This window comes from Callithrix jacchus, chromosome 4 (assembly GCF_049354715.1).
Source record: "Callithrix jacchus isolate 240 chromosome 4, calJac240_pri, whole genome shotgun sequence".
NCBI classification, from domain to species: domain Eukaryota; kingdom Metazoa; phylum Chordata; class Mammalia; order Primates; family Cebidae; genus Callithrix; species Callithrix jacchus.
This window is the reverse complement of record NC_133505.1, coordinates 68991400-69005934: the sequence shown is the minus strand read 5'-3', so window position 1 is coordinate 69005934 and position 14535 is coordinate 68991400. Positions and strand designations below refer to the sequence as shown.

At 38.4% G+C, this 14535-nt stretch overlaps 1 protein-coding gene across 1 annotated transcript in view; it reads left to right on the top strand.

The window, feature by feature from the left end:
- Window positions 1-14535, top strand: part of EYS (EGF-like photoreceptor maintenance factor) — a 1911700-nt gene that overhangs the window by 1832147 nt on the left and 65018 nt on the right. The window contains exon 37 of the mRNA XM_035296026.3: window positions 7847-8021. Coding sequence (XP_035151917.3) covers window positions 7847-8021 — 175 coding nt within the window. The remainder of the gene's footprint in view (window positions 1-7846; window positions 8022-14535) is intronic.

Genomic DNA, 14535 nt, shown 5'->3' with positions numbered 1-14535 from the left:
AGATTAGTGCCTAGTTAGAGAAAGTCTTAGGTGTTAGCACTGCGGATGGTGCTGGACGTGGGAGAGGCACATCTCCAGTCAGGTGCTTGCTCGTCTTTCTCTGCAACACAAACCAGTTAACAGCACTGACTCTGAAATCAGTTTGTCTTCAGATGCAGACACCGTCACCTATCGGCTTCATAATTTTTAGCCTGTTATTTAGATTCTCTGCAGCTCTATTTTCTCCTCTGAAAAATAGAAATGCCTACTCCAAAGGGTTTTGTGGATTGATCAAGTAAGTAAAATAATTTTGTTAAGCACTTAGCCCAGAAACCAGCATTCAATAAGGATCAAATAAATGTTAACTCATTACTCTATCCTGCTATCATAGGTTGCAAAATTTGCATATTCATTGAAGTCCAATGCTTCCTGGTTTCCTTTGGTGGTGTTTACTCCATTCTATTAGGAATTTTTCTTCATACCTTAATGATGAGAACAAAAAGAGGTTTTCATCAAGACCTGTCATTTTCTCCTTAAGTGTGGCAATGAGCCTGAGATCGCCACACACATAGCTGGCCCCTTCTCTGGCAGAAACACTGAGATTGCACCCTCCTGGAATCATGTCAACTGCTACAGTCCTAAGTGAAGAAGGGAGTCTTGGACAAGCCTTTTTGTGAATTGCCACTTATGTCACAGTCTTATAGAAAATTCAGGACCTTGAGACCCCCTAATTTTATTATTCATCTGTTGGATCCTCTCTTAATGTCTCCCTCCACTCTAAATTAGCATTTACTATTTATTATAAGTCATAGAGTATTGTTACCAACTTACCATGACAACTAAATTGCAACTGTGCCACAAGTCCATGGTTCCCAAAGCTGATCTCTACTGGTGCTGAAGAATAATATAGAATCACTTCTTTAAAATACAAATTTCTGAAACCTACCCAAGAACTGTTGAATTAAAAGCTTTACAATGGGGCCTAAAAACTTGCATTTTAACAAGTCTCCCAGATTTGGAAGCCACGGTATATTTTTAAAATTTCTCTCTCTCTCTCTCTCTCTCTCTCTCTCTCTCTCTCTCTCTCTCTCTCTCTCTCTCTCTCAGTTCTGGGATACAAGTGCAGAACGTGCAAGTTTGTTACGTAGGTATACATGTGCCATGGTGGTTTGCTGCACCCATCAACCAAACATCTAAGTTTTAAGCTCTGCATGCATTAGGTATTTCTCCTAATGCTATCTCCCTCTTGTCCCCCGGCTCTTGACAGGCCCCAGTATGTGATGTTCCCCTCCTTGTGTCCATGTGTTCTTATTGTTTAACTTCTACTTATGAGTGAGAACATGAGGTATTTGGTTTTCTGTTCCTGTATTAGTTTGCAGAGAAGGATGTGGAAGCCACCATATTTATTAATCATAATGAAGCAAAGCAAATAGAATTTTCTGAAAGAATAATTAGAGTAAGGATATCACATTTGTCTGTAGAATCACAATTAAATCACACAATAAAATATTATCTGATCTAGGCTTTTACATTTTTATAAACTCTTTATTTCATTTTACTTTATTTTTTAGACAGGATCTCACTCTGTCACCAATGCTGGAATACAGTGGTGCCATCTCAGCTCACTGCAACCTCCACCTCCAGGGCTCAATCAATCCTCCTACCTTAGCCTCCCATGTAGCTGAGCCACCAAACCCAGCTCACATATCCTTACAAAGCTGAGTTACGTTGTAGTAGAGTTATAAAATAAAAACATGATTTAAATTGTTATAACAATTAATTTGGTGAAAACAGCTTTCAGTCGATCCTAGTCCCAGGGTACTTGGTCAAAGGTCTGTTCTTATGGTATCCTCAGCTATTCAACCAGGTCTGGCCTACTCTCCATGAACTTGAAAATTGCATCTTCACACCTGGCTAATTCTTGTATTTTTAGTAAAGACAGTGTTTTTCCAGGTTGCGCAGGATGGTCTAGAAATCCTGGGCTTAAGCCATCCACCTGTCTCGGCCTCCCAAAGTGTTAGGAATGCAGGCATGAGCCACTATGCCCAGCCAATTTCTATAAACTCTTGATAAATAACTCTAATCCGAAGTTCTCTATCTAAAATACAAATAATTACTGCTACTAAAGCCAATTTGTTTTTGTTCTAAAAAATTGCTTTTAATCAACTATTATTTTTTCTATGACTTTTAATGCTCATAAAGGTACCGATATTAATCACATTAAATAGTCTAAATCTACCAAATACTCAGTGCCTTACTGTTTTATCTGCCCTAATAAAAGCAATTCTCCTCTCCTCTGTTTTCCAAAGTTGCATCTGCTACAAAGCTGCAGATTTCTCAGAGTGAGGCTCATGAATGGTGGTATCAGACTGACTGGGCATAGAACAAAGGGAAGAAGAAAAGAAGATAAAGAAGAAGGGAAAGGAGGAATAAGGGAAATAAAAAGTAAAACTTGTTAGGCCACAAGGGAAAATAAGCTGGGTCCTTCACTAGAAGTTCTATTGCCTGTAGAAAATATTGCTGAGCTGTTAATTGTGCTAAAAGCAGCTATAGAAGCAGAATAACTGAAATCAAACATCTCATCCTCACTACAAATGCCTTTTCTGAATATACTTCTTTACTTATTTCATTTACTATTGCTACAAGTCTCTCCAATACTTGTTTGAATCCTTTGTACAATCCTGGTTCCCAAAATGTTGTCCCTGGACCAGTAATATCAGCATCTCTGGGAAGTTTGCTAGAGATGCAAATTCTAATTGAACCAGAAACTCAGGGAATGGGGCCCAGTAATATGTGTTTTAATGAGCAGTTCAGGTGATTCTGATGCAGCTGAAGTTAAAACCACAGGCTTACTGTCAGCTTTGACAACTCAACCTTCCCTGATTAACTAACACATCAGGACATTATTGCTAAACCGATATATCATGCCATTTTGCTGCTCTAGAATGCAACAGACACCCAGTCAACTCTAGAATAATAACTAAATTTCTTGCATGGTGATATGGTTTGGATTTGTGTCCCTGCCCAAATGTCATGTCAAATTGTGATTCCTAATGCTGGCGGAAGGGCCAGGTGGGAGGTGATTGGATCGTGGAGGCAGATTTCACCTTTGCTGTTCCTGTGATAGTGAGTTCTCATGAGATCTGGTTGTTTAAAAGTGTGTAGCACCTCCCCTTCACTGAATTCCTCCTGCTCCAGCCATGTAAGATATACCTCCTTCCTCTTCACCTTCCATGATGACTGTAAGTTTCCTGAGCATCCCCCCAGCCATGCTCCCTGTACAGCCTGTGAAATCATGAGCCAATTAAATCTCAGTGTGAGAATGGACTAATACACCTGGCATTCCAAAACCCATATATTTTTTCTATACTTATCTTGCCTCCACCGATTTTTAATTCAGTAAAATGTATGTATATTAGACATCTCCAGAGAAACAGAACCAATCATGTATGCACAGAGAGAGAGAGAAAGAGAGAGAGATTTTTATAAGGAATTGGCTCATATGATTATGGAGGCTGAGAAGTTCCAAAATCCAGTCAGCAACCTAGAGACCCAGGAGAATTGATGTAGCTCCAGCCTGAGTCTGAAGCCCCGAGAACCAGGAGAGCCAATGGCGTGAGTTCCAGTGTGAAAGCCATCAGGCTGAAGACCCAAGGAGTGTCAATGTTTCAGTCCAAGTATGAAAGCTGGAAAAGACCAACATCCCAGTTAGAGCAATCAAACAGGAAGAACTCCCTCTTTTTTGTTCCATTCAAGTCTTCGGTGACTGAGTGAGGCCCACCCACAGTAGGGAGGGCAATCTGCATTACTGAGTCTATCAATATAAGTGTTAATCTCATCCTAAAACACACACACACACACACACACCCTACAATATTTGGCCAAGTATCTGGGCATCATATGGTCCAGTCAAGTTGGCACATAAAATCAACTATGTCTTATGTCTGTATGTCTTATTTTTGCTGCCTCAGGGCCCATGCTTAAATCAGCATTCCCCACCTCTTCAAATTCCATTTGCCTGGAAAGCCAGCTCATATCACACTTCCTTAATGAGAGCCTACTCTCTGAGCTCATTTATTGTGAGTAAACTCTCTGTAGTCTTTGGAGCTCCAAGTCCTTTCCCACTTAGCATTTCATACCTAGTATAATTATATGCCTAGAGAATGTATGTCTTAATTTAGAATTTAGTAAGCTTCTGGAGAACAGGAGCTGTAGTTTTGACTGATAACAGAGCTCCATAGCACATAGAATGGTGCTTTCACATAACACATACTTGTGACATGTTGTTACCACCAGATCTTTCCCAGACTCTCTTATAGCTATGCATGACCATGTGCCCGAGTTCTGGCCAGGGAGATGTCAGCAGGTGTAATAGTTGCTACTTCCAGGCCTTGCCTATTAAAATCTTCTGCACAATCCTGTACTCTGTTTGCCAACACACCTTGATGCCAACCCTACCCACCCTTTGGACTTTACATGAACAGAAAATAAGCTTCTAGTGTTACAGCAACTAGTGACCATTGATATGGAGGTTATTAAATATTTACCACTCAATTGAATAGAGTGGACATGAGATATATTCAGATTCCTTAACAACCCTGTAAAGGAGAGTTATTCTCATCTAAAAATAGTCAACACTTTCAGTGCTTTCAGTTTCTTGTGAGTTCAATTTTTCCTTTCTTCCTTTTTTAATCATATGAGATTCTTCAAACAAGAGCCCATATGGAAAAATGTAATGAGTTTACTGCAGTAATTTGAAAACCTTCTGCTTTAAAAAAAAAAGCTATTACTTATTTGGTAGCTAGTCAGTCTAATTTTCAATATACACAGGTCTCATGGCTCCATATCACATACAGGATATATGTATTATGTACTGAATGTCTGTTTCATGGAACTACACCAAGCAGATTATGTTTTATATACTATAATAATAATAAAATGATATATATTCCACAAATGTCTTCCACTTTAATCACTCCAATTGCTCTAAAAACATGATATGTCGACTGACATTGTTGGGGTTCAGGCATTGAGGGAAGCCCTCAGTTCCCCTGAGAGGATGTTTCTTTAGGTTCTTCGTCTATCATTCCCCAAGAATGGGAGAGGAGACAGTGGTGCAGTGCACAATAACTATTTGCAGAAAGTGATTTATTTAAGTAGAAAAAGAGAAACAGGAGAAGGAGAGAGAAAGAAACAGCTAACTCTCACACTAAGTGAGAGAATCCAGACAGATGGAATCCAGGAGAGGAAAGCGGCTTCCACACTGAGTGGAAGGGAATAGAAAAAGAGATGGAGTTTAGGAGGGGAAGACAGGTTTCCATGACAGAGTGTGGAAGGAGACTCCAGAGGGAAAATCCAGGAGAGAGAAAGCTTCCACTAGGGTGGAAGGGGATCCAAACATGGATCTGAAGGGGTGTGGAAGAAGGGGACTTTTAACCAGGGAGGACCCCCCACCTTCTCCAAGACCTTGGGCCAATGAAAGGAGTTCCTTAGAACTTCTGCTGGAATGGTTGACTTTTTGATTCTTCCCGCCCCCACAAAAATTAAAACAGAGACTGTTAAATCTCCTAGATGGAGAAAGATGAGAGGGGGACATGGCGTTGGGAAGTTCTTGCCCTTAAAACTACAGCCCCTTGTGGACCAGGAAAGAGAATACATTCCCTCGACATGAAACATGTCTCTGTAAAACAAATGCATTTGGCTAACTCTTTCTCTAAATATAGCATTGGCACATTTTTAGCCAAAAACATATTTCACTAGTTCCTTATAACAAAAGCATTTTATTTATCCATGTAAAAAAGAAATGGTTTAAAATGAGCACTTTCAGACATTAAGTTATAGTCATTTAACAAAGTATTCTGATGTATGATTATAAAAAATTTTTAAATTCAGTATTAGCATCCTATAATTTTTGCTAGAAGAAATCTGCAATTTTATGAGGTAGAAGTAGAAAATACCTGAGATGGTATGATAGAATGTGGAATAGTGGTGTGGAACCCAGGACCTACTAATTTATAGGCATTGCACAGATAGTTTATATATATATTATTTATTCCTCCTAACTCAGGAAATAGCTACTTTGGTCTCCATCTTAAAGCTAAAAATATTAGCTTCAGTTAGACTGCATTATCTAGCCATTATGTGGCAGAGATCATATCTGAACTCAGACTCACCTGACTCCATTACCTACTTATATTTTTGCTCTCTGCAAAGTGCATTTCACTCTGCAAAAGACATAGGAAACCCTACTTTGTTGATTGAGTTTGTTGGTTATTCATTTGTAAAGCAGCTAGCATTCATTCATTTCTTTAGTCAGTTCAGTATTTTGGTGATGGTGTGTGTGTGTGTGTGTGTGTGTGTGTGTGTAATAGTAAGTGGCAGTACTTTGAGGAAGGACAAAGATTAACCCTGAGGAAAAACAATCACTGCTCTCTCATAATGAGAAAATATTGATACATGCTGAGAACAGCGCTTGTCAATAAAAGCGCCAGTGAAAACTAAGTTGGAAAGTACATTCTCTACCTTCCAAAACTGAACCCATTTTGTTCACCATAAGAAATTACTTCATGCTTTTAGTTTTTTAAAATGTTTTAAAAATAAAATTCAATCTTGCCTTTCCTTTATCATTTTAAAGACCTTATTTATGGTTGAAGTTCCTATTTATTTGAAATAACTTCACAAATAAACTCTAAGTAACTACTAAAGGAGAAGAGTAAAATTACAATACATGTCAAGATTCCAAACACTTCCATTTCAAATTCTTCACTGAACTGTCCTTTTTGTTTATATATATTTATCTAATCTTGGGGCACAAAAGTTCCTTTAAAGATGTGTATGAAGGCAAAATCTCTGAAAGAAAAAAAGAGAAAATGTGACAAGATGAATATAAACTTCTTTACCTAAAAAAATAAAAACACTGCCATAAGCAAAATTAAGTGGCAAATATTAAAGTGGAGAAAGTTTATTCACAATAGATCACAAATAGCTAATGTGCTTTTTATATAAAGAGATTCTCTTTACATACTATAAATACAAATTATGATATATATTATGAATGACCAGTAGATTTCTTAAAAGATTTTTGAACCCAACTAAAAATAGGAAAATAGTATTTTATCAGCTATCGCATGTAAAAATGAAATGGAATGGTGATCCTATGCATGGTAGTGCCTGTGAAGAAGCGGGTATCCCAGTGTGCTCAGTCCAGTTGTGAAAAATATCTATGGGGGACACTTGGGCATACTTCAAAACATCTGTATCTTTTACCCTAGTAATTCTACTTCTAGAAATGTGTACTAAGAAAATAATATTTAAAACACACAAAGATATACACATAAGATATTCATTACAACTTGATTTCTAATAGCAAAAAGTGTAAATGAGTCAATGGTACAACAATTATAGGCTTATTAAATATATTTTGATATAAGGAAATATTATGCCATAATTTAAATATAGTTACTACTACAAGAGAAAAGTTAATGATATTTATGATCAACTTTTATGGTATAATATTATATTTTCTACAGCTTAATGCATATTACATTTTTGTTTAAAAGAAAATATGACTAAGCATAGAAAAAATCAAATACTACACACACACACACACACACACAAACACACACACATGCACACATACACAAACGCACACCAAAATATTAATAGTTGTCTTCTCTGAAGTGATATCATGAATGACTTTAAAAAAAAATTTTTTCTCTGTGCATTCTGTCCTCTCATATTTCTTTTAAAATTTACATGTATTACTGTATTTTGAAAAACTTTTACTTTAAAAATGAAAAATGATCATCTTCTTATTTTATCTAATTCTTCTGTTTGTTAACATGGTGTGTTTTTGCCTTTCTTCAAGGTTGTATTTTCACTCTTCAAGTTCGCACTGAGAAGGATGGCCATTTCAGAGACCTGGGAAATCCTGAGGGCCACCCAAATGCTGGGCGCAGTGTTGGCCAGTGTCATACTTCTCCCTGCAGTTTAATGAAATGTGGCAATGGTGGGACATGCATAGAGAGTGGATCTACTGTTTAGTAAGTATGACATTATTAGGAAAGAAACTAGCAGGTTGTTTGCATTCTAACTTGTATTCTACTTGTACAAACTAGGGACACAAACAGATGCCCATATTTAAAATGTGCTTATGTAGACTTGTTAGATGATGGGCGGACAGTTGAAGGCAACTAGAAATAGGATCAGCACAGTATTTACGCCATATTCATTCTGTTAAACAACAATGAATCACTACATCTCATTCCAGTCACCATGAAAAGTATCACTTAAATCCATAGCACTGAGGCAGTAGGCAGAAATGTTAACCACACAAAGGCTTACATATTAAGATTTGCTTTCGTATGTAGGTTTGAGTCCCTTTAGAAAGGGCAATAGTAAAGCTACACAACTGACTTCTGAACAACTTTTAGTATGAAACCAACATGGACACATTGAGTGACAAGGAAAAAAGAAAGGAAATGTTTTTATATTAATAACTCCTTTTGCAAAGGTAGTATATGAGGGGTTCTGGGAATATGCTAAAGAAAGAGGAAGTAACCACTCTGTCATTCAATGTCTTATACTCTAGCTACTCACAAATTTCTTATGTCTCATACATGTATAACACACCTAAAGAGAGATTTGTCAAAATGCTTCCCACAGGACACATCAGAAGGCATAATGTGCTTCACCAGGAACACTGGTTCCCTGCAAAGCAGCTGGGAAAGTGGAGTGTCAGGGTTTCCCCTGGTGCACAGAGTCTACCCTGAAGAAGATGTAGTTTTAAAAGACATGAGTGAATCTCTTACCCTCCCTGAACAATTTCCCTTCACCTCCTCACTAGAAAATGTTCAAAAGCAAAGCTCAAACAACTGCTAGTCACAGTAAAATGTTTAGAGAAAAAAATGTATAGCTTGACTCAGCCAAGAAATTACTGAGAACAAAATCTAAGGCTTGGGATGCTACCATCACAGAGTAATATTTTTTGACATTAGCTTTACTACTATAATTTTATCATTACTTCTCTATAATTTTTAATAAAACCTTTAGCTTGCTTTACAAAGTGTGCATTCTAATTTGCTCTACAACTATCCTTAATTAGAAGCACACGTTTACTTCACTTTATCTAAAGAGTTGCAGTCATTCTTCAGGTGCTACTACTACACATTTTTGTTATTATTATTTATTATTGTTGTTATTGAGATGGAGTCTTGCTCTGTCACCAGGCTGGAGTGCAGCAGCGCAATCTCGGTTCCCTGCAACCTCCGCCTCCCAGGTTCAAGTAATTCCCTGCCTCAGCTTTTTGAGTAGCTGGAACTACAGGCATGTGCCACCATGCCCAGCTAGTTTTTTTGTTTTGTTTTGTTTTTGTATTTTAGTAGAGACTGGGTTTCACCATGTTGGCCAGGATGGTCTCAATCTCCTGACCTAGTGATCCACCTGTCTCAGCCTGGGATTACAGGCGCGAGTCACCATGCCCAGCCTATTTTTGTTATTTTTTGGTGTGATAATAAACAGGGATCTAGAAAGTGGCAATAGGGAAAGCATATGAAATTGAAGGTAAAGGTGGGGAATCCATCCCCACCCTACATTATTCCATGTGGACCAAACAGTCTAACAGTTTAAACCTAACCGCCATAATATTTATCTTGGAATATATAGTGCCAAGTATAGGTAGGTACTTAGAACCATTTGCAGATTATTTTGATTAATATAGAAATTTTCTTGAGTTCTGATATTAAATGTAATACCTTACAATTATACAGGACACTGTGGGTAACAAAGCATTTTTCATATATTATTTCCATTGCTCCTCACTAAAACCTTCTAAATTACTCAAGGCCAGTATCCTAATTTCAATTTTATAGGAGAAAAATGAGCCCCAGAAACTAGTAATTCGAGAGGATGTATGAGCACCCTGTGAGTAGTACAGCAGTACCCAAAACTGAATCTTCCATTTCCTGGGTCAAGATACTCTCCAGAATCTAAATAGTGAGAAATGAACTGAAAAACAGTGAAGGGAGATCCAAGATGGCCAAATAGGAACAGCTCTGGAATGCAGTTTCCAGCGAGAAGAACACAGAGGGTGAGTGAACACCACATTTCCAAATGAGTTTTTACTGTCCACGGACCAGGAGATTCCCAAACTGAAAAGTGCCATGAATTTCCAGCATGGCTGTTTCAGCTGCTACTGCAGATCTCCACACAAAAGCTCACACAAATCCAGGCAGCCATTTCAACAGGCAACTGGAACACCTGGGATACAGAGCCATCCATTCAACTGAAAAAAAATAACAGGGCTTAAACAGAGAGCCAGGTGATATGGCTTAGTGGGTCCCACCCCCAACAAAGACCAGCAGTCTGAAATGCTCTGGATTGAGAGTTTCACAGCAAGCACAGATGGACCTGGGACAGTCCAGCTTGGTGGGGGGAAGGTCATCAGCCATTATGAAGTCAATCTGCCTTTACCAAGGCAGTCCACCATTACTGAGGCAACCCGCCATTACCAAGGCAGTTCTAACAGGAAGTTCACACAGCAGCTGGGCAGAGCCCACAGCAGCTCAGTAATGCCTCTGCTGGCAGACTGTGGCTAGACTACCACCTTACTGGGAAGGGCATCTCTGAAAAAAGGCAGCAGCATGTCAGGAACTTATCAATAAAGCCCAACCTTCCCAGGACAGAGCACCTGGGGAAAAAGGTGTTTATGAATCCCACTGCAGCAGTCTTAAACATACCTGCCCAGATGCTCTGAATGGAACAACAGACCTCCCAGCTCAGCACTTGAGCTCCTATAAGGGACAGACAGTCTCCTCAAGCAGCCCCCTTACCCCTGCATATCCAAAGAGACACCTCGTAAAGGAGAGCTCAGGCTAACATCTGGCAGGTACCCTGCTTGGATGAAGATAACAGAAGAAGAAACTGGAAGAAACCCTTACTGTTCTTCAGCCCTTGTGGGTGATCCCCAGGCAAGCAGGGTCTGGAGTGGACCTCCAGCAGGCCTACAGCAGAGGGGCCTGACAGTTAGAAGGAAAACACAAAAACAGAAAGAAATAATTTCAACATCAACAAAAAGAACGTCCACTCAGAGACCTTATCAGAATGTCACCAACTACAAAGACCACAGGTAGATAAATCCACAAAGATGGGAAGAAATTAGCACAAAAAGGATGAAAACACCAAAAACCAGAATGTCTCTCCTCCTCCAAGGGATCACAACTCCACACAAGGAAAGGAACAAAGCAGGATGGAGAATGAGTCTGATTAATTGACTGAACAGAGAAGTAATAACAAACTTCTCTGACCTAAAAGAACATGTTCTAACCCAATGCAAAGAAACTGAGAACCTTGAAAAAAGGTTAGATGAAATGCTAATGAGAATAAGCAGCTTAGAGAATATAAATGACCTAATGGAGCTGAAAAATACAACATGAGAACTTTGTGAAGTATACACAAGTTTCAATAACTGAATCAACCAAGCAGAAGAAAGAATATCCGAGATTGAAGAACAACTCAATGCAATAAAATGAGAAGGCAAGATTAGAGAAAAAAGAAAGAGTGCAAAGAAATAAATAAAACCACCAAAAAATATGGCAATTATGTTAAAAGACCTAATCTACATTTGAGAGGGGTACCTAAATGTGACAGAGAGAATGAATCCAAGCTGGAAAACACTCTTCAGGATATTATCCAAGGAGAACTTCCCCAACCTAGCAAGACAGGTCACAATTCAAGTCCATGAAATATAAAAAACACCACAAAGATATTCCTCAAGAAGAGCAACCCAAAGGCACATAATCATCAGATTCACCAGGCTTGAAATTAAGGAAAAAATGCTAAGGGCAGCCAGAGAGAAAGGTCGGGTTACCCACAAAAGGAAGCCATCAGACTCACAGTGGATCTCTCCCCATAAACCATACAAGCCAGAAGAGAGTGGGGGCCGATATTCAACATCCTTAAAGAAAAGAAATTTCAACCTAGAATTTCATATCCAGCCAACTAAGGTACATAAGTGAAGGAGAAATAAAATCCTTTAAGAACAAGCAACTACTGAGAGATTTCATCACCACCTGGCCTGCCTTACAAGAGCTCCTGAACGAAGCACTAAATATAGAAAGGAACAAATAGTACTAGTCACTCCAAAAACATACCAAATGATAAACAGCATCAACACAACAAAGAAACTGTGTCAACTAATAGCCAAAACAACCAGCTAGCATCAGAATGGCAGGATGAAATTCACACATAACAATACTAACCTTAAATTTAAATAGGCCAAATGCCCTAATCAAAAGACAGAGACTGGAAAATTGGATAAAAAGCCAAAACCCATCGGTGTGCTGTATCCAGGAATCCCATCTCACATGCAAGGACACACATAGGCCAAAATAAGGATGGAGGAAGATTTAGTAAGCAAATGGAGAGAAAAAAAAAAAGCAGGAGTTGCAATCCTAGTCTCTGATAAAATAGACTTTAAACCAACAAAGATCAAAAGAGATAAAGAAGGGCATTACATAATGGTGAAAGGATCAATGCAACAAGAAGAGCTAACTATCCTAAATATATACCCACCCAATACAGGAGCACCCGGATACATAAAGCAAGTTCTTAATGACCTACAAAGAGACTTAGACTCCCACACAATAATAGTGGGAGACTTTAACACTCCACTGTCAGTATTAGACAGATCAATGAGACAACAAATTAACAAGGATATTCAGGACTTGAACTTAGACCTGGACCAAGCAAACCTAATAGACGTCTACAGAAATCTCCACCCCAAATTTACAGAATACACAATCTTCTCAGCATCACATCGCACCTACTCTAAAATTAACCACATAATTGGAAGTAAATCACTCCTCAGCAAATGCAAAAGAACAGAAATTATGGCAAAAAGTCTCTCGGACCACAGTGCAATCATATTAGAACTCAGGATTAAGAAACTAACTCAGAACCTCACAACTTCATGGAAACTGAACAACTGGCTCTTGAATGTTGTCTGGATAAACAATAAAATGAAGGCAGAATTAAAGACGTTCTTGAAAACCAATGAGAATGAAGAACAAAGACAGAATCTCTGGGACACATTTAAATAACTGAGTAGATGAAAATTTATAGCAATAAATGTCCACGTGAGAAGCAAAGAAAGATCAAAAATCAACATTCTATCATCAAAATTGAAAGAGGTAGAGGAGCAAGATCAAAAAACTCAAAAGCTAGAAGACAAGAAATAACTAAGATCAGAGCAGAACTGAAGGAGATAGAGACACAAAAAACCCTTCAAAAAATCAATAAATCCAGGAGCTGGTTTTTTTAAAAGATCAACAAAATAGACTGCTAGTCAGATTAATAAAAAAGAAAAGAGAGAAGAACCAAATAAAGGCAATAAAAAATGATAAAAGGGATATCACCACTGATTCCACAGAAATACAAACTACCATCAGAGATTACTACAAACAACTCTATGCACATAAACGAGTAAACCTGGAAGAAATGGATAAATTCCTGGACACTTGCACCTCCCAAGCCTAAACCAGAAAGAAGTTGAAATCCTGAATAGACAAGGGCAGAAGTTGAGGCAGCAATTAATAGCCTACCAACCAAAAGAAGCCCTGGTCCAGATGGGTTCACAACCAATTTTACCACCCATACAAAGAGGAGCTGGTACCACTTCTTCTGAAACTATTCCAAGCAATCCAAAAAGAGGGAATCCTTCCCAAATCATTTTATGAGACCAACATCATCCTGATACCAAAACCCGGCAGAGACTCAACAAAAAAAAAGAAAACTTCAGGCCAATATCCATGATGAATATAGATGCAAAAATCTTCAATAAAATACTGGCAAACCAGTTGCAACAGCACATCAAAAAGTTTATCCATCACTATCAAGTAGGGATGAACATAGATGCAAAAATCTTCAACAAAATACTGGCAAACCAGTTGCAACAGCACATCAAAAAGGTTATCCATCACGATCAAGTAGGGATGAAGTCTATGATTGTGATGGATAACCTTTTTGATGTGCTGTTGCAACTGGTTTGCCAGTATTTTGTTGAAGATTTTTGCATCTATGTTCATCATGGATATTGGCCTGAAGTTTTCTTTTTGTGGGGGATGCAAGGCTGGTTCAACATACACAGGTCTATAAACATAAGCCACCACATAAACAGAACCAAAGACAAAAACCACATGATTATCTCAATAGAGGTAGAGAAAGCCTTTGACAAAAGTCAACGGTCCTTTATGCTAAAAGCTCTCAAACTAGGTATAGATGGAATGTATCTCAAAATAATAAAAGCTACTTGTGACAAACCAATAGCCAATATCATCCTGAATGGGAAAAAACTGAAAGCATTCCCTTTGAAGTCTGGCACTACACAAGGATGCCCTCTCTCACCACTCCTATTCAATATAGTATTGGAAGTTCTAGCCAGAGCAATCAGACCAGAAAAGGAAATAAAGTGGATTCAATTAGGAAAAGAGGAAGTCAAATTGTCTCTATTTGCAGATGACATGATTATATACTTAGAAGACCGCATTGTCTCAGCCCAAA